The sequence below is a fragment of the Opisthocomus hoazin genome, chromosome 7 (genome assembly GCF_030867145.1).
Source record: "Opisthocomus hoazin isolate bOpiHoa1 chromosome 7, bOpiHoa1.hap1, whole genome shotgun sequence".
NCBI classification, from domain to species: Eukaryota; Metazoa; Chordata; class Aves; order Opisthocomiformes; family Opisthocomidae; genus Opisthocomus; species Opisthocomus hoazin.
Window position 1 is genome coordinate 36,638,995 of NC_134420.1, and position 26,699 is coordinate 36,665,693.

The 26,699-nt window shown below is 41.3% G+C and overlaps 2 protein-coding genes across 4 annotated transcripts; one reads left to right on the forward strand and one right to left on the reverse strand.

Moving 5' to 3' along the window:
* Nucleotides 1–4,037: 4,037 nt before the first annotated feature.
* Nucleotides 4,038–16,222, reverse strand: EIF2S1 (eukaryotic translation initiation factor 2 subunit alpha). 2 transcript variants are annotated; one of them, XM_075426902.1, is made up of 8 exons: nucleotides 16,113–16,222; nucleotides 13,004–13,245; nucleotides 11,395–11,474; nucleotides 10,395–10,546; nucleotides 7,559–7,665; nucleotides 5,603–5,700; nucleotides 4,565–4,708; nucleotides 4,038–4,264 (listed from the first exon to the last, which is right to left on the reverse strand). In XM_075426902.1, exons 2-8 carry the CDS (start codon nucleotides 13,242–13,244, stop codon nucleotides 4,139–4,141), a joined length of 948 nt encoding a protein of 315 aa, XP_075283017.1. In that variant the 5' UTR covers nucleotide 13,245; nucleotides 16,113–16,222; the 3' UTR covers nucleotides 4,038–4,138. The 2 variants fall into 2 exon arrangements, with proteins under 2 accessions (XP_075283017.1, XP_075283018.1); XM_075426903.1 differs by lacking the exon at nucleotides 16,113–16,222 and adding an exon at nucleotides 15,615–15,853.
* A 147-nt stretch (nucleotides 16,223–16,369) lies between these two features.
* On the forward strand, nucleotides 16,370–26,542 carry ATP6V1D (ATPase H+ transporting V1 subunit D). Of its 2 annotated transcripts, XM_075426906.1 has the most exons (10): nucleotides 16,370–16,546; nucleotides 16,948–16,998; nucleotides 19,049–19,166; nucleotides 20,296–20,375; nucleotides 21,755–21,822; nucleotides 22,485–22,529; nucleotides 22,965–23,068; nucleotides 23,497–23,563; nucleotides 25,052–25,130; nucleotides 25,776–26,542. In XM_075426906.1, exons 3-10 carry the CDS (start codon nucleotides 19,062–19,064, stop codon nucleotides 25,915–25,917), a joined length of 690 nt encoding a protein of 229 aa, XP_075283021.1. In that variant the 5' UTR covers nucleotides 16,370–16,546; nucleotides 16,948–16,998; nucleotides 19,049–19,061; the 3' UTR covers nucleotides 25,918–26,542. The 2 variants fall into 2 exon arrangements, with proteins under 2 accessions (XP_075283021.1, XP_075283019.1); XM_075426904.1 differs by lacking the exon at nucleotides 16,948–16,998.
* The last annotated feature ends 157 nt before the right edge of the window (nucleotides 26,543–26,699 follow it).

Below are 26,699 nucleotides of genomic sequence, written 5' to 3' on the forward strand. Positions count from 1 at the left end.
TTCCACCGTTTGGTATTTGAGGCTTGACCTCACATTGTTCCGCTTGTTACTGCAGGCAATTTATAACAAGGTGGGTGAGATAATTCCATGCTAGTGAGAACAGGTAGGAGCTTGCAGGGGGCTCCCGCTCAGACAGCGATCTCAGAATTGCACCATAACCAGTCCTCACTGAAGACGTGAGCGAGCTCTTTTCCTCCAGCATGCAGACCACCCACAACCCTGCAGACAGATCTTGGCAACATTACCATTAGCAACGAAGAATTTTGTCAAACTGCTAGTGAATGGAGAAGCAGAAGTTGCTGTAGCTGGTCATTAAACATCAGGTTTTGTATCAAATAGTTTTTATAATCTTGAGGCTTCACTTTCTTCAGTACTTTAATTTCTTCAATATTTTGGATATTTATAATACACACACCCTCCTCCTCCCGTCTCATTCTGTGTTTAAGCAAGGCTAACAAACTGCCCTATACTGCTCCCGGAGGCTGAGTACATACAGTTGCTGGGGCGGCTTTGTGGGAAGAGGGTCATGTCGTGTAAAATGAGTCAGTAGATCCGGGCTGCCGTATCCATGCAGGTGCTGGGAAGGCAAGCTCTGGCACTGAAGTCTCCCTGCAGAACAGGGATGTGCTTCGACCCGTATGAATCCAGAGAGCTCCAGAAAACTCCATCAATTCTTTCTGTGGGACTCGAAACTCACTGAAAGGACTGTTTCCTCAGACCCATTTTATAGTCCTGTTTTCCCCACGTCAGCATAGTATTTGAACAAAAAAACCACATCTGAGTGCTTGACATTCTTCCATTCAAGGTGACCCCAAAACACTTCACACACTGTAGACTGTGCATTGGGATGGCCCAGACAAGCCAGCTGCAGGCTTCAGAACCACAGGACGCTACTCAGGCTTACAGGGGAGGGCAGGAGCAGCCGGCTCTGCGCACAGGCTGCGCTGTTTCAGCTGGCCGACCTGGCAGACGTCGCCGGTACCTCCAGGTCAGCCCCTCAAGCAGCCACAGACAGCTGATTAAGAGAATCGGCCCAGAGGACAAGCCCCGTTGCATGCTCTGCAATGCCCGTCGCGTATCGTCACGCGAACAGCGCCATGCGGGGGATTTTTCAAAGCAGCTTTGTAAGATGCTAGGACTGCTCTCTGGTGTAGGACACCATTATGTATTTAGTTCCTTTAGTGGATTAGGGATGCAATAAAATGAAAACAAACCACATAAAAATAAAAGATGATTAAACATTTCCAGATAAAAGTGAAAGATGACAAGTGTTCAAAAGTATTCTGACATAAGACCATTTTTAAAATTAACTGCGGAAAGGTGGCACTGTTTGAAAACAGTTGTTTCATTGTCTAGACTCTGGAACAAAAGCCTGTCAGAAATCAAACTCCAAAGCACAGACTCTGCTATGAAGAACAACATGCCGGTTCCACTACAATTAAAAAAAACTCCCGAGAGTCAGAATCAGAGAGAAAACCGCAAGGAATTGTCCCTGTATTAAAACCCAAACAAACCACAACAGCCCCAAGAATGCAAGGCAGCCCTTCTTCAGCAGCCACCGTTTCCCCTCACAGGAATAGGACACTGGGCTGTGTGTCTGACCTGAGCTGGGACCCCTGCTTGGGGTTTCTTTGTATTTAAGAGTCCTTACTAGATGCGATAAGTAAAACTGTTTCCAAACTGCCAATCTTACAAAATTAATCTGGGATAGGAAAGTCAAGCTGAGATCCTTGCAATTAACACACAGGGCCAAGCCCCGCCCATAGGTACACCGTGCCTTTCCCTCCAGGGGACTGCGTGGGTGCAAGGGGAGATCTTGGCCTTGCAGCCACAACAAAGCGAACACAACGGTCGCTAGCGAACAGCGGGAATACGCCACCTCGCTTCAGCGACTCAACAAAGACGTTCACACAAAACCCACGACCCTTATTTTAAGCACTTGGTAAGCAAACACAGCTCCACCCACACAAAATAGACCGGCTGAGACGGAAGGTACCACGTCAGCAGCTTCCCGGGATCCCTAAGCCACAGGCTGCAGCAGCCAAGGCAGCACAACCAAGGCCCAGCGTGGGCTTCGCATGAGTCTCACCAACAGGTCTCAAGAGTGGCTGTCTTAGACCTCCTCCTTCCAGCTACTGCAACATGCCAGAAATAACCACTAAGTTGTCTTGTATCTTTCATTTCAGCTACTTGGTTAAAATTTGCTGCAGCAACAGGAGAGCCTGGTTTTATCTGCCAGTGTAATAAGTGATTGAAATGCGTGTATCTTAAGCTGCTTCATTACCGCCCTCACCTTCTCAGCCATTTTCTTTTTCCAGGCACTCCGCATTGTCACGAAATTGTGTACACCAGCACACCGAGGCTCTAATTAGAAAAGCTCCTGTAGTTACTGAACAGGTTTAGCAAACTTAGTTGCCTAAGTTACTGACAGAAACAATGCCTACCTATTAACACACAAAACCAGTTCTTACAGAGGATACTAATCGGCACCCCCGACACATTCCAAGAAAAGAGTACGGGTGGCTCTTTTTTCAGTGCTTTGCATTACACCATTATTTTGGCATACAGGTCCCACAGTGACTTAGTTTATAAACACTTTTGTCTGAGTACCCACCTATTGTGTTTAATGGAAGCCAAATCACTATTTTAGAGAACGGGCGAAACTGGAAGAGCTGTTCAAACACAAAACTCACATAAGCACAACATCAAGCCATGACAAGGCTGCCACATGCTGCTTCTGGAAAGAAAACAAATTCAGAAAATAACCATAAAAAAAAAAAAAAGAGATTTGTTTCTTCATTTTGTGATGACACATTCAGGTATTTTCCAACATTCTGCAAAGACTGGAAGTTAACTTTTTGGCTTTGCATTACTGTTAGAGTTGGGTACATGTGAACTTCATTGATCATCAAGCACGGACTGCAATACGTATGCCCTCTGCGAAGGCCTTTTGTGGCAACACCACCTAGCAAAGATACTGTTTGTACTGTGGCAGTATTAAGAATTCCTAGGTAAGGCTCAAAGCCTCATTTTTTTTCCCTAGCAGCACAAAATCTTAAGGAAAAAATGGAGATGGGCAATACAGGACATGACAATAAAAAAAAAGGATATAAATATGTTTAAGAATTTAGCCATCTGGAAGGTTTTTCAACAAAAAGAACTGCTCCCCCCCAGTTCCCACACACAAGTAAAACAGGACTTCTCTTTTTTTTATACTCCATCGTGGAAAGCACATGTTGTTTCACTTCTTCAGAGAACATAAACAGCTTGTTTCTACAGTGAATAGCTCAGCCCAGTGTAAACCTACTTCAGGGTAGGCAGAATTGGAAGTCACGCAGCAATGAGCTCAGAGATGTCTACTTTGAAGTATGAATAAGTTCATTAAAGCACCTGCTATATTCACCTATAGGAGCAACGTGCAACTGTATGTAATTTTTCATTTATCAGCTATGTTTATTGGAATGGTAACAAGCTATGCTCAAAGTTTTCAAGTTCTCTGTCCCAGAACGCAGATGAAAAATGATGATGCTCTTTTAAACAAGCCTGCATCCACAAACTTGCAAGAAAAACATTTTGTTCCACTCCTTCCCAGCTCGATTTAAAGCAAACAAAAGAAAGCCCTCTCAGTGTTAAAGGGGAGTCACCCACTGAGCATACCCTTCCAGGTTTTACACTCACACCACTCCAGGCCACGTGACAAAAGAGAAAATAAAATCTTGGAATTACATAGCCCAGAAATTTATTGAATATTTGCTCAAATACATTCTGTATAGAACTGCTCAGCCTGCTTGGTTTTGGTGCTCCCAGGAAAGATCATTAACAGAAGCACTGAGCTGTAATTACCAATCAGGAATTGTTATGTATGAGAATGTTAAGCATGGAGCTGCAACCTCCCTCTGGCCAGATCTGTGTCTTGAATTTGACTAGGCACCTCCCCTTCAAAGGATTCAATTTGTGTAAGCTGCTGCACCAAATGTTATGTAGAAGAGCCTTTCACATATTGGTCTTTTGAAAACAGTAAAACACTTCAAGTATTTGCATTTGAAGTTTTCAATACTGAAAACATTTAGCCCAGAGTGTTTGCAGTGGGGTCTCTAATTTTTCATACGGTCTGTCTCTTCTAAATATCCCAGAATATTTAGTCTTCAGTTTTGGCTTCCATTTCCTCGGCATCATCATCCCCATCCACTTCAGCATTTTCCCTCTCCAGTCTTTCCAACTGCCTTGCAAGCTCAGTCTCATCTGTGTCAGTAACCACCTTAGGCTGAAAAACAAAAAAATCCAAAACAGAACACATATTAAAATGTCATTAAGAAAGACCATACATATTTGTAGGCTTTGATTCTACCTAAAAGCAAGAAATAAAATACATCCTGAAGTCACAATCAAAAAAAGGAAAATTAGAATTTTTGGTCATTTGTTTAAGGAATGCAGAAGTTTAGGGGTTTTTTAGTTTCTTAATAGCGTTTTGCTAAAATATCTCCTAGCACTACTGATCTTGCTCTACTTTACAAATGTTGTGAGGAAAAAATAAAATCCATTTTAGAACGTAATGTATTCTTACCTCCATCTGCACATTAAAGACTCCTCTCTTCTCCTCAATTTTTTCTTTAATTACAGCCATGGCTTGATTTAGAACAGACAGTCCTTCAGTTCTCTCCAGTGTCGTAGTAGTCATCACATAACGAGGAGGAGCTATCAGATTAATCTATCACATTGTAAGGAAAACAAAGAAAGAAAAATCTCAAAAGCAAACATGAGCAATGCTGCGCTGAATGTACAATTCACAGAAGAAACATTTTCTCAATAGAAAAACCCTTTCTACAAGTATAAACAACTTAGAAATAGCAGACAAGAAAGTGCACAGGCTGTCCAATTTCCAACATCAACATCAGTTATTGTTACATAGTATGTTTACTTAGACAAATATTGTTAAGTGGCAAGACTATCCACTTTGCATATCAGTGAAACAGCCTATCACATAATTTTTCAAACAATTAAAAGACTGTGACAACCAGTAAGTTGTTTTTTTGAGTTGGTGGTTTCTTGTTTGTGTTGTTGTTTTTTTTTTAAGATAAGTAAACTTTTCTTACAAGAAACCATTTTAAGAAACCAGAAGGAAGTACTTCCAAGATTTTTTGATAACACTTATTCAGTAACACACTCCATATCCTAAAATTGATGGAGAAGAAAAACTGGGCCTGGGTACAGTAGGCCTTCTACCAACACTCCAACATATGTGGACCAAACATCCACATTCCTTTTCTTACACAATCTTACATCCGAAAATAAAATTTGTTGCTCCCTACCTAAAATAAATATAAAGCAGCAGTATGTAGTGTGCCAATACCAGACTTTAATACATTGAACAGAATAAATACAGCTTCTTGAACTTGGGAAGCCACAGCACAGTCACAGGAACAACTATCAGCACGTAGCTGAAAGGAAGTGTGTTATGTACCTGCTAGAGAAGAGTCAAAAAGCACATACATGGCATCCCAGCCTCAGCTATGTGATGGTGACAGTTGCAATTGCATGCTACTGGTACCTGAGGGCATAAGAAAACCTTGCTTTTGATTTCACTGTTCCGACAGGCACTTACTTTAATGGGCATGTTCTCCGTGGAACAGTTCAAGCCTGCTCTCAAAGCTTCTTTTACTGCATCTATGCCTTCATAACCATAACAGGCCACCTCAATATCTAGGACAGAGGAATACAAATAATAAAACTTAAAGTTGTGAAAAACTGTAGAACCTTTAGAATGTTCAAAGTTAAGCATTAATAAAGCTTTTTAGCAACCACTATTTATCCACAATGAGAGCCTCAGTAGCTCCCAAAGCTGAGGAAGGTATTTCACTTTCTTGACTTGTAAGTTGAGGTAAAAGTGTTCATAAATTCTTCAGAGGTACAAAATTTTACATTGTGCTTTGAAAAGCGAAGATAAGAAATTACATTCACATCCACCCACCTCTCACCCCATAAATTCAATGGGAATAATTATGTATTTCACACGGAGAGATGAAGATATAAAAGCAGTAAACACCAGAGAAAATGAAAGATCTATGAGAAAAACGTGAAACTTAAAAAAGAGCACATCCACGAATTCATGGAATTATGCCAGCAATTCAACAGAGGGATCACCTGAGGAGCATGGGGATTTTTTTTTTCCAAGGTAAGTTATACTAACATATAGTTAAAATGACAGTTAGCTATAGCCTTTTGTAGATGTTTGGTAATTAAGACATACACTAATGGTGGTCATATCTTTAATAGCCAGATTAGTCTAAAGACAAGGATTTCTCCACCTATGTAGCAATGGTGCAAGCTTAAGCTACACAGAGAAGTTAGTCTTACTTCCAGGTGACTCAACAACAACCTATTAATTCTCAGCTATCACAAACAAATTCAGAGAAGAGCATTCCAGTCAGCCTCAAGATGAGGCTACAAGCCAATGGAAAGTTTCTAAGGTTGCTTTAAAGACAAAATTGAAAACTACTTAGGCCATCAGAACAAAATAGGCAAGATGAAGGCAGTAAGAAAACACGCTTCTCAAGTAACTATTTTAAAAACTGATGAAGTGTTTGTTATTCACATTAGCAATTTCATTCTTCATGGCAATCAAATCCTACTTACATTTTTGAAGTCTATGTTAACTCACGGTGATCTAAAGTAATAGGTATAGGAATTTTTCATTACCTTAGTTTTCACACTCTCTTCTTGACTTCACTGTCATGTGGATATGGCTTATCTTTTCTCCTCTCTACAGTAATCAACCAGTGCTAATGCTCTTCAGTATATCCTTGCTGAGCAGAAGCAATTTCTCCATATAGTTAAACATGTGACTCTGCTACACTGACTATCTGTTTAATGGCAAGCATGCTTTTAAGCTGTTTGGTTAGCTGTACAAGCAGATTTACAGTTTTAAAGTATTCCTTCTTAAGCAGTGCAGTCATGTGCTTTTTCTGCCTGTACTGAGCTAATAAGAGACAAACCAGCTCACACGCTTTATGGATGCACTAGAGACATGCGAGACTTGAGCTAATTTATCCTGCTGAATGGTTTGCAACCAACCAATTAAAAATACACCCAGAGCAAAGTTGGAACTATTTTCACAGGTTCATCGACAAGCATCTAAGACATACGCCCTAGCTGTGCTGACAGAGATCAATCAACCTGTTAGGGAACCAAAGGATTTAACACTCTGAATAATGAAAAAGAATATTGTGGATGCAGTAATAACTATAAAATATTTAAATTCATTGTGTGTCAGTGCAATATGATAGACTGCATTACATATCAGGACCAGTACTTTGTGTCCCAAGGAATCAGCAGCTTCGTGGAAAAAAATAAAGCCAAACTACCGTGGACTTCGAGATAGAACCCAGACAGACATTCCGCAAGCAATCCTTGATTAAGGTGTCTTAATTGTGGAAGAACAGTTCCACTCAAAAATCAGCCCACCAACACTAGTTTTAGCTGAGTTTATAATTTGCAACAAGATATGGTAACTCGACTTATGTGTCAGGACATGTTCAATGAACATCAGGAAAGAACTCACCAGCTCGGATTTTGACTGCTTGTGGTGTCAGACGTCTGTTAATATTGTCAATCAATACACGTCTCTCTTCCTCTGTCAGATCCAGGCTATCCAGGATTGCAGGGTCCCTGAGCCAAGCAAAGTAACGTTACAGAAGTTATACTGAAGTGGAATATGACACAACATTAACTTCTGGTACTGTTTCAACATTATTATGCATAATTATAGACATCTACTAGACAATGAAACCAGGGAAATTTCTTAAGAGTTCACTGAAACACTGGAAAAAATAAACACATCTATTTCCAAAATATTTTCTATTGGAAGCATTTAACAACAAAGCAGAGAAGTAGTTTACTCAATCTGTTCCTGGAAGGAAAGACCTGAATTCTTTTTTTTTTTTTTTTTCCTTAAAAAACGGAATGACTTCTGTCCATTTGTACGTGACACAGTATCCAGCTGCTTGGTAATTATGTTCCCTCCGAGGTGAAGATAAACCTGTCTCGCATGAAAGAGAATCCATGATGAATCTGAGGTTTTTGAATTATTTTAGTGTTTCATTCAAATGCAGGATCTTTGTCATTCTACAAAGTAACCTATACTCATTACATGGTGTTCTGTACTTCTTTTCAACAGTGACTGGATCACAGACACTTATCTGCTGTCTACACTCTTGCCTAAAGAGAGAATACAGGTTTTTTAGATCACAAGCTAACAGCTTAAAATCCAGAGATCAGAGAGGCAAGCTTCTCTGCTGTTTATCCATATAAATTATCAGCTTTTGTTTGAAGAAGCAGTTTCAATTCTCTCTATTGCTGTATTAATTTTACTCAAAATATATTTGAATATATCTGATACGGAGACCACAACCAAAAAGCTCCCTATAGAAAACTGTTCTTGTTCTTCAGGGACACAAGTTACAGTTCTCTGTAAAGCAATACCGTATCACCTACAATACAGGGAAACATGAACTAAAATGGCACAAAAAAGGGGCAATATTGGAGATTGGCCTCTGCTGCTAATAAAACGTCATCTTTCATGGTCTTATACACTGAATACAGATAGTTGAAAGGCCAAACATGAGCAAAGAGAACCCAGAAATATGACAGTTTGTACATATCAAAAATATGAACCCATATGGCAGAAGCGATTTACTGGACATGCAAAAAAAAGGCATGCAAATTTTGTTTCTTCATTTACAATCTATTCTGTTAAATCTTCAAGTTACTTTCATGAGCGTTTTGTAGGTACTCAACAAATAGGTCCTGGTTGTTTAATTTTTACTGACTGAAGGGCAAACATACTTTAAAATTTTGCCACTAGTATCCTACTGTGTGAAGCCGCAAAACACTAATCCTCAGTACTAAGGAGAAAATAGCAAGTCAAATTCTTAGAGGGCATGCTAAGCCTCCAGAAAGCACTTCAACAAGCATAGCAAGGCAGCTATACCCACTGTAGCCCAACCGCTATAGCTTTAGGTAGGACCACAACAAGAACAAATAAAAGTTGCCGTCCATTGTCGGAAATCTTACAGCACTACTGATGAAAATGTGTTTTGAGAACAGATAGCTTCAGAAGTTTGTGCTCCAACCTGAACAGCAGATGAGTAACAAACCGCATGCATGCTCAAGAATTTTTCTAAGAGAAGCTTAAACAGCCAACGTAACTAGGGTTTTTTGTTCTTCTAGTATACAGGTGTTTAACTAAGCATTTATCAGTTACAGAATGATCTGGAATTCCTTCTGCAGCAATGTGCCCAGATTTGCCCTTTACCAGTAAATTCGCTATCATTAGAAGATTAATATTCTGTGAAAACAGAGCATATTCAGTCCAAGTGAGGATATAAGTTGTCTCTTCCCCAAAAACACCGAGATGATTCTAAGTTAATCAAAACGCTACCAAGTGCCCTGTTTCTTTAAGTCAACACATTTCTAAAATTTTGTTACTGCCATCTAGTGTTCAACTCAAGTTCATCACTCAGAAGTTTATGCGCTATAGAAGTAAAATCAGAAATGGTTATTGAGCAATCTATTTTTGGATTGCCAATTTCACAATAGAATCTTTAGAGGGGAGCCAAATAGGCTAACTCTGAAAGCAAATTAAAATACCAAACTTCATAAAAAAAAATTAAGAGCAATGCATCTCAGTGCATACTTCCTTAGCACCACAATTTCCAGCTCTTTCTCTTCATAATTCCACTTCTAAATTCATGATCGCATTCCCATTCTTTAAGTTTGGAAGTGTAGAGTAGTAACAAGCTAGCTTGTTGCATTTAAAAAAGAAAAATTCTGCCTGTGCAGTGGAAGAGTGACAGTCAGCTGTAAGTAGAAATACCTTCAGACACAGACCTAAATATGTTTGGTAACATCTGCTTGGGTCTAAGGACAGGTAAATTCTGACAGACAAACCAAGATCAGTGCATCTTCTGTTAGAAATGCCACAGGCTCATCTGTAGCAACAGAAATCTCTCCAGTGTCTGTAATTACGTGTTTCTCCTACACTATATTATTCACTAAGTGCCTTAATATTTCTCACATCAAATTCAACTATTACTTTTATAAAACTGACATACAGAGTGGCACATTCCACGCTGGACAAACACAAGTCAAGTCTGAGCCTTCTTTCTCAAAAGCACTGGGAACCTGAAGAAAGCAATAACACAGAGAAACCTACAACAAGCAACTGGAAGACTGACGTCAAAATTTACTAAGTTGACTTGACCAGTGAGTACATTCTGTGTACTGACTCTGGGGAAAAAAACCAAAACCCCCAAAAGAACATTATGATGGATCTATTCCAGTAAATACTTCTCTGCAATTATAAAATAAACCCCAAGAAGTAGAAAAGATGTCCTTACGAGACTGCGTGCTTGAATGCATCATAAGCACCATATCCTGGTCTTTTGTACTTGTCATCAAATACCCAGGCAGTTCTCTGGAACAGACTCTCAAGCTGCTCATCCTTAGTGTACTCCAAGACTTCAGCAACATGACGAAGGATGCTGTAAACCTTGAACACAAAAGGGGTATTAAAAAAAACAAAACAAAAACCCAAAAGAAAACAACACCCCACCCCACTTCTCCAGTGCCACACTCATGTAATGCCTGACTCTTACTATGAGTTTGTAAAGCATAAAACCGAGTCCCATAGATCAAAGTCCACAAACAAAACTTGTTGATGCAAATAAACAATAAAAAATATCAATGATAAAGTGTCTTGATTCTAAACATTGTGTGATGTTGCAATACAATCCTTCCCTGTATTTAGCAATAAATTACATATTACATACTGAGATCTGGAAACTTCTACAATATTTAAATCACTACATTAACCTAAACCTTTACTTTGTAGCTATGAAGATAAAATTATTCTCTCATGGAAACCGATGCAAAAAGCATTATCAAGTGGTTAAACAGTATTTGCATACAAAGTAAAAAAAGTTAGAATCAAAGTAATATTTAATGGTAAGAATTCTGCTCAGAAGTGTAAGACCACACAGTAGTAAGGACGGGAGTTGACAGCTTAAACTACGTGCACGCCTTTTCAACAAAGTTTGTCCACAGAGTGCTAAACCAGCATATGCTTTTGGATTTCTAATAATTTAAACCTCCCCCTTCACATCACAGATTTTCAACTGACATATTACTTGATCTACTCATTAATTAAGAAGCAGCTTACCAGAGCATGCATAGACAGATAAGCTGACTGCATACACTTGCATGGGCAAATGGGAATCAGAGTATGCTTAATACATGAGAACAATACTTTATTTTCATCTTAGCTTATGTCTGCACATTTTGGTTGCTTGGGAAAGAAGATGGCAACACACAGTGCCCAAATCTAGCAAAGCAACTTACAGTCTTTGATTTTGTGAATTTGTCTTCACATTTGATTGCCTCCTCTGGAGAAACTCTTCTTTTTGACAAGTCAATATAACCTATTAGGGAAAACCATTTTGAAAGTGTCAGGCATTGTGCAAACTACGTCTTAACTGCTACAAAAGAAAAGCCTAAACAACACACACTCTGGCTCAGGATTTGCCCCTTGCCTACACCGTCTTTATCTGTTGATACAGAAAGTAACAAAACCAGACCTTAATGAATTTGATCAAATCATGATCCAAACTAGGGTACTGAATTATTCTTCCAACTATACCTACAATAGCAAATCTTTTGTACAACATTCTTTAAAATTACTGCCTTAAGAATGTTTTCTCTTCAAACTTGGAACAAATTTTCGTATTTCAGCAATCAGTGATCTGTTTTTCTGTTGCTGTACACAGTTTTGGCAAAAATCATACCAGCATACAAAGAAGAAAGTTTGATGCATATTTTTGTAGCGCTTAACTCAATTTCATTCAAGCTTGGCAGTCCATCAGTTTTGCTCTAAACACTTTCCTAATAAAGTACGCCTTCTCTCAAATTCAGACTCTAACTCCCTGGACACCCTTTTAGGAGAACTGTCTGCGGAAAAAACTCTTTTGAACCATTTCTTAGTAAACCTGAAAAGGTCTCCATCTACTTCTCATGAACAACAGGTTGCCCAAAAGATTCAATAAAAGACCACTGTGTGAATTCCAGATGTGTATCTCAATATGAGAATGAAATTCATTTCTCAGAGGAAGCATCCTTTCAGTAGAGATGCTGGAAAACTTATTTTACTTCAGATCTATCTGAAATAAGGTTCTTCTTGTCTGCCTTTCCTCTCTGCTTTTTCTTATCCTGTCATTCTTTACTTAATCTCAGAGTTAACTGCAGTTTCAGAAGCATTCTAGAAAAGCATATTACTTGAGAAACATCATACCAACAGTCAGGTTTCTAGGAGATGTGTTCAGTGTTTATTTTCATTATTTCTTTATACCTGCATATAGATTTTAAAGATTGCACGGAACTATACTATCAAAATCCAACATGTTCTAAACAGAAAATATATTTTAAAAAACATTAGAAGATTCAAATATTCATAAGACAAAGCTGCCTGTACAATCTCAACTTGCGACCTTCTACAGAATTCACGTGGTACAATAATTAGATACAGTCATCTATTTTATAGCCAAAGTTCAAGACTTGTTAATGCACAGGATGGACTGCGAGCATCAAATGTTGTGACTGTCAGATCATATCTACATCAGATGATCCTTCTCTTCGGTTAGGACTTCAAAAATCTACACAGACATCAAAAGAAAATCCCACTTCACTACGGTTTGTTGACCAAGCACTGAGTCGGTGAGGACCCACTTCAGCAAATTTTTACTGATGTGATTGACCTTCATTAACCCGCTTTCCAAACAACACAGAGAAATGGAAGAATGATCGTAAATATCAGATGGCATGATGATGGTCTTTTTCGCTTAACTGCCTTAAAAAAAAACCTCAGGCAAAACCAGTGAATACGTAAGCCACACTGTTTATCTGCATTTCTCTCTATGAAATCAATCTTGATATAGCCCACAATATCCACAAATACCTTTCTCTTTGTCAACTCTTATGACCACAACGCATTCATTCCTCCCGATGCGGATGAGTTTGTTTATGGAACGAATACGTCTTCTGGATAGCTCACTGAGAAGGATCATGCCTTCAATGTTGTTGTACTCCAGCAGGCTGACATAGGCTCCCATTTCAGCAATGGACCGAACGTTGACCATCACTACATCTTCCACCTCTGGAAACTTATGCTGATAGAACCTACAGCTTAGGCCCGGCATTCTGGAATTTCAGCAGAAAGAAACAAAGGTTTTATTTCACAGTACGTCACTGACTTCTCCTACAAACGTGGTAAAAAATGATCAAGCACTGGTGAGGACAGAGAGAAACACTGGTACAAAAATGCAAATTAGGGTAAGGCTTGTGCAATTCATACTTGGGTTTTAACAGGAATTAAGTAATAAATTAACTAGTATTTTAGTATTACTACAATCCTTTGCTAAGATGCTGATCTTTTGCATTAAAGTAGAAAAAGCTTGCTTTCCAGACTTCCCATTTCAACTGTCATACTACTTATCCACAGCACACTGTAGAAGAGACTTCAAGTGGTGAAAAGGGGGCACTGCACACTCTGCATTCATCTAAATGCACGAGGCTGTATGAATTTTTCAATCAGATTTTAACAGGAGGACACGTGAGAGAAGAAGCCTGCAGTGCTCACAAAGGTATTTGTATGCACATAAGACAGCATGTAAGAGGCTGAGAAGGTGAGAGGCAGAGTGAAGTCTCTGTAGTACTGAGAAGAAGACGACTCTATGCTCCAGAAGATGACTTTCTAAACTCAGCTTAAGATGTAAGACCTGCTTCAGAGGCCACCAAATAAAGCAAAGGCAATGACATGAGTCATAGCCTGACATGAACGAAGCACTGAAAAAAGGAAGAAAAGCACCCCCCAACGTATTGCTAATCAGGAGGAAAAAAAGCCCTGAAAACCAAAATGGGATTCTTTCATTAGACACTCAAAAAAAGTACAAAATTAATGCTTCATAATCATGTAGCGATAAGGAGGAATGCTTCAACTGCTTCATTTTCCTGATGACGAATCCAGACTCATCACTCACCAGGTCAGTCCAATTCCTTCTCTCTATGTCTAGAACTTTCAAACAGAAAGTTTCCTACAAAAGTAGGAGCCTAAGATGCCGAGTCAAATGCACCACTCCGTCAGGAGGTGTGTTGTAATCACCTCTTTGAAGTTCTACTCTTGATCTCTACAGCAGTGCTAACGCTTTCTAGCTATATGAGAATTTTAAAAAAAGAGTAAGATGGTGACGCTGAGCACTATGTACACAGAATCACAGAATGTTTGGGGTTGGAAGGGACCTCTGTGGGTCATCTAGTCCAATCCCCCTGCCAAAGCCGGGTCACCTACAGCACGCTGCACAGGACCTTGTCCAGGCGGGTCTTGAATATCTCCAGAGAAGGAGACTCCACCACCTCCCTGGGCAGCCTGTTCCAGTGCTCCGTCACCCTCAGAGGGAAGAAGTTCTTCCTCATGTTCAGACGGAACTTCCTGTGCCTCAGTTTGTGCCCATTGCCCCTTGTCCTGTCACTGGGCACCACTGAAAAGAGTTTGGCCCCATCCTCCTGACACCCACCCTTGAAATATTTATAAGCATTTATTAGGTCCCCTTTCAGCCTTCTCTTCTTCAGGCTGAACAAGCCCAGCTCCCTCAGCCTCTCCTTGGAGGAGAGATGCTCCAGTCCCCTCACCATCCTCGTAGCCCTCTGCTGGACTCTCTCCAGTAGCTCCTCATCTTTCTTGAACTGGGGAGCCCAGAACTGGACACAGTACTCCAGATGAGGCCTCACCAGGGCAGAGTAGAGGGGAAGGAGAACCTCCCTCGACCTGCTGGCCACACTCCTCCTAATGCATCCCAGGATCCCATTGGCCTTCTTGGCAACAAGGACACACTGCTGGCTCATGGTCAACTTGTTGTTCACCAGCACTGCCAGGTCCCTCTCCACAGAGCTGCTCTCCAGCAGGTCCACCCCAAGCCTGTACTGGTGCATGGGTTTGTTTCTCCCCAGGTGCAGGACCCTGCACTTGCCCTTGTTGAACCTCATCAGGTTCCTCTCTGCCCAGCTCTCCAGCCTGTCCAGGTCACGGTGAATGGCAGCACAGCCTGCTGGTGTATCTACCACTCCTCCCAGTTTGGTGTCATCAGCAAACTTGCTGAGGGTACATTCTAACTCTTCATCCAGGTCATTGATGCAGAAGCTGAACTAGACTGGGCCCAGTACTGACCCCTGGGGGACACCACTAGTTACAGGCCTACACACAGCCATGCAATTCAGAAGACTGTGTCCACCCTTATTTGCATTATTAACCTTCAGAAAAGGGAAATACTGACTAGTACAGGATTATAAAAACATTCCTCTAAGGGTTTCACATAACTTCATATAATTTGAAGCTGAATAAAGAACTCCAATAAAAACTTTACAGTTCACTTTTCTAGCCCTCATAATGCATTTCAGCTCAATTCTACATGCCTACTTATGAAATACATAATAAAAACACACTGCAAAGCAAATAATCCCAACCACAGCAAGCAAGAACGGACAAACACCGCTCTGCACACAGATTATTTTACTTCTCTCTCCACTGACACCAGCTTTTTATTTCGGCCTCCTGCGGGAAGCCTCTCAGGAGCAACACAGCGCCAACGCTGGGAATCCTCTTTCCAAGGAAACTCCTCAGCAAAGGTTTCAGCCCCCGCGGCCGCACAGGTCTCTGTGGAACCCGGCAAAAATGGAGGAGCTTCCGACCAGCGACTCCTCCGGCCACGGGAGCGCCGCTGGCACAGGCGATGCTCGGCGACAGCTACAGCACCAGCGAAGGGAAGCGGCGCCCAGGGCAGCCAACCTCTGGCACAGGGAGGGCGAGAGGCGGCCCGGCCCCCAGGCAGCGCGGACCCGCGGGCTGCAGAGCTCGTAGTTGCGGCGCCGGGCCCTCCCGCCTGGGTCCGGCCGGCGGCCGCGCCGGCTCCCCTCCCCTCCTCGCCCTTCCCGACCCGGCAGGCCCGCAGCGGCCCCGGCCAGGAGGAGACGCAGGGAGAGGCCGGACCCCTCGGCGGGGGCGCAGCCGCTACCTGGCAACGGCCGAGGGGGTCCCGCTCTGCGCTCGCGGCCCGGACTCTCGCGCTGGTCCCGCTCCTGCCTCAGCGTGCGCCCGTCCACCGCCGCCCAGCGCGCAGGCGCCAGCCCGCCCCGCTCCCACTCCGCCGCACGCGATAGGCCAGCACTGCGCCCCTAGGACCATAGAGAGGGCCGGGAGCCGATGACGTCTTTGCCTTCCCGTCCCCGGCAGTCACGTGACCACAAGGGTCTCGCGGGAGGGGCAGCGCCGGCATCCGGGTCGCTCCCTCTGCCGGGGCACAGCCTCGCGTGGGGGCGGGGACAGCGGCGCCGCATCACGTGACGGCGGCGGCGACAGCGGTGAGAGCTGGAGCGGGCCCCGCGCCCCGCCAGCCCCCGCCGCCACCATGTCGGGCAAGGACCGCATCGAGATCTTCCCCTCGCGGATGTGAGTGTTCCCGAGGGCCGCCCGGGGCCGCGGCGGGGCCGGGCTGGCGGCGCGGTGGGGGCGGCGGGGGCCCGGGGCCGTGCCCGGGGGGCGCCCTCGGGGCGGGAGCTGTCGGGGCGCCTCTCCCCGCCGGGCTCCCGGGGAGGGGGGGGTGATGGCCGCTGTTGTCCCGGGCCCCGTCCGCCCTTCGCTCCGTCGGGCGCCAGGGAGCCGTCGCTGGGCCCAGCGCCGGGGCGCAGGCAGCTCCCCGGGGGGAGGCGTGCGGGAGCTATTTAAAACCGTGCAATTACGCAAACCATTGTTTTAAAAAGAACCGTTTGTACGATGTGTGTATAAGGACAAACGCACGCACCGAACCGTAGCTTCCCCTCTCTTGTTAACGGATGATCCCGCCGCACCAGGGGTTGGCCGTGAAGTGCTGAAGAAGGAAGTGGAACGCGTGAAGGGCAGCGGTCAGTCAAGTCATGCTCCAGATCCTGACAGCAAACTATTTGTCATGAAATCAGATGTCTGCTGGCAAGGGTTAGAGAGCTGCCAACACGGGAACAATCACAAACAACCGAAACTGGTCTGCTAATAAAACTGCTGTGTTAACAATGCTGTTCAGCTTTTCTTCACAGCCCCCTAGGACAGAAAGACTCTGAAAGGCTGTTCCAAATATTCTCGCATGGAATTGGGTTGATGCCTGCACGTAGTCTTTATAAAAAGGTGCCTTGCAGGACAGAAAACCTCAGGTGTAAAATAGTAATTATTCCCTCGTGTATGAGCTCGGGACATACGAAATAACAGTTTATATGGAAAGATTAATACATTACATGTTAAAGGTTCCCTTTTGAAACTTATTTTGGAAATAAATCATTGCATATACTAAGTCATCTGACTCGCTCCTGCTCCTTGATAGAGCTCTTTTCATTCAGTTTACATGTCCAGGGAGGAGACACTTCAGTCACTTCTTTTAAAAGGTATCTGGTTTTGCGGGCTGGTGTGGTGTTGTGGCAAGGAAGTGGTGATGTACAAAGGCTTAATATTTACAAGCCCTGTTTCAAATGAGGTAGGGGACCAATATGTGGGTCATGTTTTGGTAGGAGTGTAAGTTAGGATGGTAAAATAAAGATGGCCCACACCTGAAACAATTTTTTTTGTGAACTGAAAGAATTTCACAAGGTTTGGGGTTTTTTTTTGTTTTTTTTTTTTTTGTGTGTGTTTACAAAGTGGCTTGCTGGTATGAGCCTCTTCTGTGCTGATCAACTGCAGAAGCTGCTGAGTCTACTTGACAGTAAACATGACTTTGTTTAATGCACTCTCAGAGCCTGTGAAATCTTGCTTGAACTAGAAGGTCAGCCTCTGGCAGGTGGCGTACAGAGCGAACAAGTCAGTTCAAGGTGGTGACAGAGACCTGCTTATTGTGAAAGTAAAGCTGTCTTTTTACTTTGATTTTTTTTTTAAATTATAAATAGTCAGAAAGTATTTGTGCTTTTCGGTTATAAGTATTTGGTAGATATTAATGGAGCTATTCTCATCACATGCCAGTAGGTGTGGAAAATAATGGATTCCACTCTGTTGTTAGAATCTTAAATATACTTTTTCCAAGGTCAGAGAGGAAGTGTAGAAGGCTTCTCTTCACACAGAGTTGACTTGAGTATTGTCCTTTGTGTGTAGTGGCTGTGCGTACAAAGTGGTAGCTTAAGCTAGCACAGCTTGTGGTTTTTGTAGTACAGCTCCTGCTATTCTAGTTAAATCAAAAAGATTCTTCAAATTAAAATATACTCCACAATGGAGAGGGAAGCGAGGTTTGGATCCTTCTGCAGTGCCTAATTCTGTATGAGAAACCTGTAAGTGTGCTACTGGAAGTAAAGGATATACAATGCTACAGCTAGCTTACTAACATCCCTAACATTAACTGATGCTATCTCTGATTGTCTCAAACATTTTGTAAATCTCCTGTGCAGCATATGAAGATACGGAATCATTGTACTTTCTGGCTTTCTTTAAGCCAGAACGTATGACTGCTGTGTCTGCTCTGTAAAACCAGAACACAGCATCAACAGCTTTGATTGCATGAAGAATTTGCTGCGTTGTCTGATTTTGAGAAGATGACATAGCAGTAAAAGAGCTTAAAAGCAATACCAGCATCACACTGACAGTGGGCTTTTGGGGAAGTTTGATTTTTGGTGCAGCTCTGGTACTTGTTAGTCATCAAGAAAAATGAAACCTCTTGATTTCCTGTCTTGAAAATTGACTTGTCAATTTTCCACGATCTTTGACTTTGCAGATAACAACCTTGTAATTCTCATTGATGATGGAGATAAATATAATAAATTCCCTTGATTTTAAATGGGAATATAAAGTTCTGTCCTGAAGTGGCCATCTTGTTTTACTGCATTGATGTTTCTTGGTTGCTTCATAATTTCAGTCATGTCCATGTTGCAAAACATTCCATGAGTTTTTTCCTAATCCCTTTGGAGGATGCAGGACATTTTTATTTATTCCTCTGTTTACTAGGGCTCAGACCATCATGAAGGCTCGTTTGAAAGGAGCCCAAACAGGTCGAAACCTCTTGAAGAAAAAATCTGATGCTTTGACACTTCGATTCAGGCAGATCCTTAAGAAAATTATTGAGGTAAGTAAATCAGAATTTTCCTCTGTTTGGCTCACTTTATTTGAAATCTGTCTGTTCTGTCAGTTGTGCATTCCCGTTCTGCTAACTTCATTAGGTAGGCTGGAATGTAGGACAACTTTGTGGATAACCTGTTTTCTCTAAGTGAGGCTACTGACAACAGATGAGCGGAACTATATTTTCCTGGCTACAATGGCAGAGAAATTTTGTAAGAGTTAATATTCTTCACCTTTTCAAACCAGTTCTAGGCTCTGCTTTCTTTTTGTGTCCCCAGTTACCTATCATCTCTTCTATTTTACAGGGAATTTGCTGTGATGCTGCCAAATAGTTTAGGGGTGTATTTAACATGTTTGTTAGCCTCATTTTTGTTGCCTTATCTGGCTTGAGAGGAGACTGCAGATCTGTAGTTTCCTGCATGACGAGGTACACTAGAAAGCAGAAGTTTTGTCTAGATGGAACTAGTTTCTTTATGAAGAAGCACTGAGTCCTGCATCTTCCTTTGCAACGTGAATGACAAATCCAGGATACTAAGTAGAGCCTAATATGGCTTGTTCTGTTCCACCATAGTGATGGGTTTTGGCTGCGACTGCTACGATATCCATGGTTAGCAGTAGTGCTTTGTTGCCAGGCTGTACACAAGCTTGGCACTCTGTACCTTGTTTGCTATAGACTGTCTAATACGCAAAGGCTCTTGCTTTGCAATAGCATGTTTTTTTAGCTACAAAGTCTTCAAATGTGTAAAAAATGGAGTAGGAGGCGAGCACAGCTTCACAAAGCCGCATACACCTGTATATTGAAAACCAGCTTCAGCTGTCTCGTATTCAGTACAATACGAAGTAAGAGTGTTTTTCTACTGAGACATTTTATTGTTGTTGATTTAACCCCCATGTAGTAGAATTAGATAAAGACAGACAAGTCTTTTGCTGTGACTTCTACACTGGGTCAGTGAAATTGCTGAAATACTTCGTTTTTTGCCATTCACTTGGGAATTATGATTTGCAGTTTGAGAGTAAACTACACATACAGGATTTTCTCACTCAAATTTCTCATTTGTCTCTTTACACTGTTAGTTGTTTATCCTGGGAAAGGAGTAATGATGGGCCGTGCAATTTTTATTTTTTTTGCTAACCAGACTAAGATGCTGATGGGTGAGGTGATGAGAGAAGCTGCCTTTTCACTTGCTGAGGCAAAGTTTACAGCAGGAGATTTCAGGTGAGGATTGCTACTCTTGTGGATGGTCCTACCACCAGGAAAGAGCAATCAACAAATTGTTGATTTCTCTTTTGGAAAAAAAGTAAAAAAGGGAAGAAAAAAAAAAAGGCAGTGAACAAGGTAGGACAGGATGAACTGAACTCCATTCGGTAGAGGTGGGAGACATGACTGCAGGAGAGAGACGATTTAGATAGTGAAAATGCATACTCCACTGGACACTAAACAAAGTGGAAAGATTAACAGAATTTACATACAAATCCTTAATTTGAGAAGGTGTTACTTTTTGCAGCTTGGAATCTAAAATGCAGTGAAACAAGAATTTATAGCAAAGTATGGGACTATTTATTACTTTGATCTTTCTTGTGAATTTGAGGGTCGGATGTAATGTGTGTTATTTTCTCCCAGTAAGTCATACAGAAATGTTATTAGTTGTTCCAAACTCCTATCTCATTGACCTCTTATCTCACTAGGGCTAGTGAGGGCTGTATGTGAGAGAGGAAACAAATCTTCTTCCTGCAGTAAATTAATAAATTACAGTTCTAACTAGGGGGTGTGTGTGATTCATTCAAGCATGCATGGATCTTGTGGAATAAAGTTGGGGAAGTGTTAAACTCAGCTGATGGCGCTGCCAATCAGTGGGGAAGAACTAAGTGATCAGACACAGCAATAATCTGTGTGCTGCTGGAAAAACGTCTTTTTGCCCTTTCATTTGGATAGAGTGCTGTTTTCTGTCCTAACCAGTCACAGTGTTTAGCTATAAACAATAGTCAGATTCCACCCTGTAAGCAAACTTATACTTCAATAGAAGAGTTGGCTATAGTGACCTGTTCTTGGAAGACCTTAAGACACCTCTAGTTCTTCAAGATGAATTGTTGTATGAGCTTCAGTTTGTGAATATGATAGAGTTAGTGGGTAAACAAACTCCTAACTGTTCTGAAAGAACAAACACATACAAACTCAAATGAACAAAATGTTGTGGCCTTGGTCTGCTTTAAAAAGCCTTGAAACTCCTTCACTTTTATTGGGGAAAAAAGTCTCAGAGGTTGATTAGGCTCAATGTTGTTAAAGTATTTTGAAGTAATTTGCTAGATAACTGGCTAGTTTTTAGATATGCTTTGTGTACTTGGTCTAAGACACTTGTAAAGTTACATTTCACAGACTCAGTCTCTTTTACATTTCCAAACATTGCTGGAAACCTATTTCTTTCAAAGCTTCTGTGTTAGCTTCGAAGTCTGTGCAATGAATTGCATAGAGAACTGAGCTGAAGACAATTTCAAAATCTTTGCAGCTATTTGATAACTACTTCATCTTGTATATAGTGATGACTGAACGAACCACTTCAGCTTTCCTGATTAAGATGTATGTTTTCTTCCTTGCAGTACCACTGTGATCCAGAATGTGAACAAAGCTCAAGTCAAGGTCAGAGCTAAAAAAGACAATGTAGCAGGTGATTTTTACAGACTATGAGTATTTCAGCTCTTAAAGGAATTGTGGGAGGAGACTGAAATATGGAGGAATGTATCCAAACACTGTCTCCTCCTCTTTATTTCTCTTACTCATCTAACAGTAGGAACACTTGTAATTTGCTGTTTTTTTCACATACAGCAGATAATTTTTACATTTAGTTATTTACCTCTCATAAAATTAAATGAGTGTGTGTAACCTGCAGTCCAATGTCCAGATCTTTGGACAAAGCATAACTTCCATAGAGCTCTACTGAAAAATACATCAGGAAATTAAGTATCAAAAATTAAGTAAGTTTCAGTAAATTAAGTATCAATAATTGTCTATGAAGAAAACAAGAAAGAGAAGTCAGGATTGAATACTTAAAATATTCCTTAAGCACAGGGAATACGTTACTAACCAGAGACATAATAAAACTGAACACTGAATAAACTGGAATACTTCCTTGAATTTTTCACGTGTCTAGATCTCTGTGACCTCAGAACCAGTGTGACTCAGTTGTTCCAAGCTACATGGGAAGATTTTGGAAACAAAACTTCTGAGCTTACATAATTTATTAGAAGCAAATGGGGTAAAAGTGATTTGTACTTAATAAATCTATAATCCTTTATGTCTCTTACACGCATTCTTGTCCACTTTTGTCAGGAGTAACCTTACCAGTTTTTGAGCATTACCAGGAAGGAGGGGACAGTAAGTACAAAACAAGTATTTTCTGTCGTACATGTACTTAAGACTATTCTGTGCTAATACAAAAATACTTGTCATGTCTTGCTGATAAGTCAGTTTACATCATAGGCATAGATGTACTTGCTTCCTCTATGATGCTTTGCCCAGTTACTGTGACATGGAGGGATTATTAGGGACTACGGTGGATTTTAACTTCCTAAATCAGTGAGTTTTTCAGATGAGAAGGCTTGTCTTGAATTGCCAGGTTTTGAGACTGGTAGGTCTTAGCGTGGAAATCCACAACAATGACCTGCAGTAACGTGAACCACTATAAAGAGAGTTTGTTAATGGGCAAAGGCTTTAGCTTGTCACTTACTGAGCTGTCTGCATCCCTGTAGTTTGTAAAGTACACACCATGGTAGCAACAGCAACAAATATTTGATGATTTTTTTTTTTCAGGCTATGAGCTGACTGGCTTGGCAAGAGGTGGAGAACAGCTGGCTAAACTGAAGAGGAACTATGCCAAGGCTGTGGAGCTGCTTGTGGAACTGGCCTCCTTACAGGTTGGTGGGAGGAAATAAAGAAGGGGATCGTTGGTTTCTCACTGTTCTGACATGACAGTAGTCTCAGTGATAGTATAAATTATTTTAATACTTTGAGCTGTACTGTACTCCTTTAGTCCCAGTGCTGTACAAAGGTGCAAACCTTTTTCAACCATAAACCAGAGTTATGTTACAGCTTCAAAGAAGTCCTTATTCCTTAATGCTAAGAAGAAACTGTTTTGGGGGAGTTAGTATTTGTAACCCTGATGTGCAGTGTTCAGCACGCTACCGGAATCAGTAGAAAAAATTTTGCTTCTATGAAGAATCTAGTCTGTAATGCTGCTTTTATAGACTTGGCTTTGGCTTTCAAGTGCTGTTTGGTTTTGTGTATAGAATTGATGGAAATGCTAAAGTTGTCATGTATTAATTATTTAATCCTATTCCATCAGACATCCTTTGTTACTTTGGATGAAGCTATTAAAATAACAAACAGACGTGTGAATGCAATTGAACATGGTGAGTATTTTTCCATTTGGGGTGCATAATATTTTTCCCGTCTCCATGCAAGATGAGGAGCAGGGTCACGGAAGCCGCTCTTCTTTTGACTGCTTTCTTGGTAGCAGGATTTCTAACCAATGCAAGAACTCTTCAGAAAGCACTACAAGGAAGCATATTGCAAGTAAGAACGAACAAAACTTAAAAGTCTAGTGGAATGGACTGGAGTAGAGAGAGATAAATGAATATGCAAACATGAGAAAGTAATCAGGAAGTTGTATTGAGAACCTATACAACAAAGATTTCACAAACACGTTCTGGAGTCTCTGCTAGTGATTTTGACTGACTTGGTCAAGTCTGTTGACTAGACACAGAAGACAGGATGTGTCTATGTGTTCAAGTGTCCTAATAGCTAGCATAATAGCTTGTAAAACTGTAGCGGTGGTGTCCAGTGGAGAGCTGGTGACTTTTTTTGTTGGTTTTGGATGGAACTGCAGAGTAGGCATCTGGAGACAAATCTGGTAACCTATTCAGGTTTGTGTAACAGGAAACAGAACAGTCCTAATGTCAATACTCTGGTATTTCTTTCATGTGAATTCCTTATCCTTCATGTTCTTGTTTGTAACTTTGTTTCTTGCAATTCTTAAGTACTACCCATGCACAATACTGCTGTGATTCCTTTTGCTGCAGTAGCCAGGGTGCTTCAGTTATTTCAGGTTCCTTTCCAAGCTGTTGATAGTTGGGATTTAATAATCTTTGCATGTGTGCAATAACAGTTCAGTACATGACTCTAAACTGTCCTTTTCGGTACTGTTTTTCATAGACTTGTTTCTTTGAACATGCAGGCCTTATCTTGCAGCTTATCACTCTGCAAAGTTGACTGTAGAAAAGATTTCCTCTGCAGCATTTCAAATAACTTTCATAGTGCTGGTAACAGCTTTCAGCTTTCAGAAAGCAATTCTGACATGTAGCTTGCCCAGTTGGGTGTTAAAGCTTTGTTTAATGTCTTTTCTCTTCTCTTGTGATGGTGTTATATTTGAATATTTGTTTTCATGATGGCTTTTTCAAAGAGAGATGATAATTCTGTGACTAAAAGTGCTATATTGAACAGAAGTTTCTGAAAGAATGTGATGGAAGAACATAGCTTTAATTAAAATCTTGCCCACCTCTTGCAGGATTTTTTTTTTTTTATCGCTTCCATGTGGAAAAAGGACTTTACAATCACTCAGGGATCAGTGCTTACTGGTTCCATTGCATCTTTCAAAAGAAAGTGCTATGGGAGATTCCGAAATGGTCAGAGTCCTAGTTCAGTCCTGTATTTACTGAAGAAAACAATTTTATGTACTTGTGCATAATGAAATAGTATGATCTTCCATGAAAGACATGCAAATTTCCCCTAGCCAAAAGACTTACTAGATTGACTTCAAATAACCATCTGTGCACTGCACTAGATAGCTTCCTAGCTAATGTAACAGCAGTCCAATAACCTCCTTGTTTATATTTTTTCAGTGATTATTCCCAGGATTGAGCGTACTCTTTCTTATATCATCACAGAACTGGATGAACGAGAACGAGAGGAATTCTACAGGTAAGTACCTAAAACAAGACTAGGCCGGTCTCTTTCTCAAATAGGCCATTCCTCAGAAGGGACTTACAAGAACTATTCACCAAATCTGGCAGTGAACACTCTTAAACATGAGCTGGTTCTTAGTGCATATTGAGTTTCTAGAGCAGGGCAGTAGGAGATCTGCAATTACTTGTCTCAAAGTCACAAATGAATCCCTACCATTAGGTGATACAGAGCTGTTGTTATCATTCCTCCAGAGGGAATGATGGGATAAAGCAGAACACCTCTGTGTAGTGTTAGGAGACACCTCTGCCATAGAGGTCAGTGTTCTGGGCTACCTGAAGCAAAAATGTCAAACCTGAAATGAATTAAAAGAGAATTAACTTCATTAAAGACAAGCAGAGTAGTATAATGCAGTACATAAGGTGAAGAATATAATTTATAGTTTGGGTGAAGAAGTGCGTTAATCTGGAGAGATGAAGTTTTTCAATGGCAGCAGCTAACAAGAAAATCCTTTTGCCATTTCTTACTTGCAGGATTTTAATTTCCTGTGGAACTTCTCCAGGCAGCTTTATCATATCCCAAGTTGTATGGCATCTTTGCTGCTAGCCTGTTTATGAAAACATCACGTTGCTTTCAACAGATAAACCACATTTCCCTTCACAGGTTAAAGAAGATCCAGGAAAAGAAGAAAATATTGAAAGAAAAATCTGAGAAAGAACGGGAGCTGCGGAGGGCTGCTGGTGGGGAATACGAACCAGCCAATCTCTTAGCAGAAGAGAAGGATGAAGACCTTCTCTTTGAGTAACCCAGCACAGTTATTGTGTATGGAGCGGTGGACCCAGAATACAGAATGTCCAATTACAATATAATTCAGGACACATTGCCTCAGTGATTCTTATGTGGCTTCTCAGTTGGCGTATAAGTCTTGAGTTGAATGGATTGTGGATTTCTCCTGGGAGATTAGAAATCTGGGAACTTGACTGCAGCACAGGAAGAAAAGGAGAGACGAGTCAGGTGCTCTAGTTACAGGAAAGCCTTCTATTGCATGTTCAGCCTGTTTCTTCACTGGGTAGGAATGACTGTCCAAAGCTGTGGTTTTTGCAGGATGGCTCTGGATTTGCCTAATCAGATTCCTCTTTAATTGCTCCCCTTGCTAGTGCAAGCAGAATAAAATGTTATTTAGCATGTAATGTTCTTTACTGCTGAACTATTAATGTTCAAGTTGCTTAGAGCACACACTGGCACAGCTGAAGTCAGATGTCAGTAAAGACAACTCTAGTTTTCTAACCTGCTGATGAAATCCACAGTCTTCTGACTTTTTTGTTGCACGATTGTTACCATTGGCCTAAAATATCTGGTTTTAATTAGAAGTCCTGCCAACATGTGTACTGTCTGTGCTAGAAACAAGTAAAAATTTTAAATGTTCAGTATCTGGTGTCTGGCTCAAGCTGCTAGAAGATGGTGGTCTTGAAAGCTTGAAAACTGTCACGATGATTTCAAAGTAAAACCTTCTCTTCATATCCTGCCCCAAACTTAGAATCCACACTGAGCGCATTCAGTTAACCTTTACTGCTTTAGTTAAGTAAC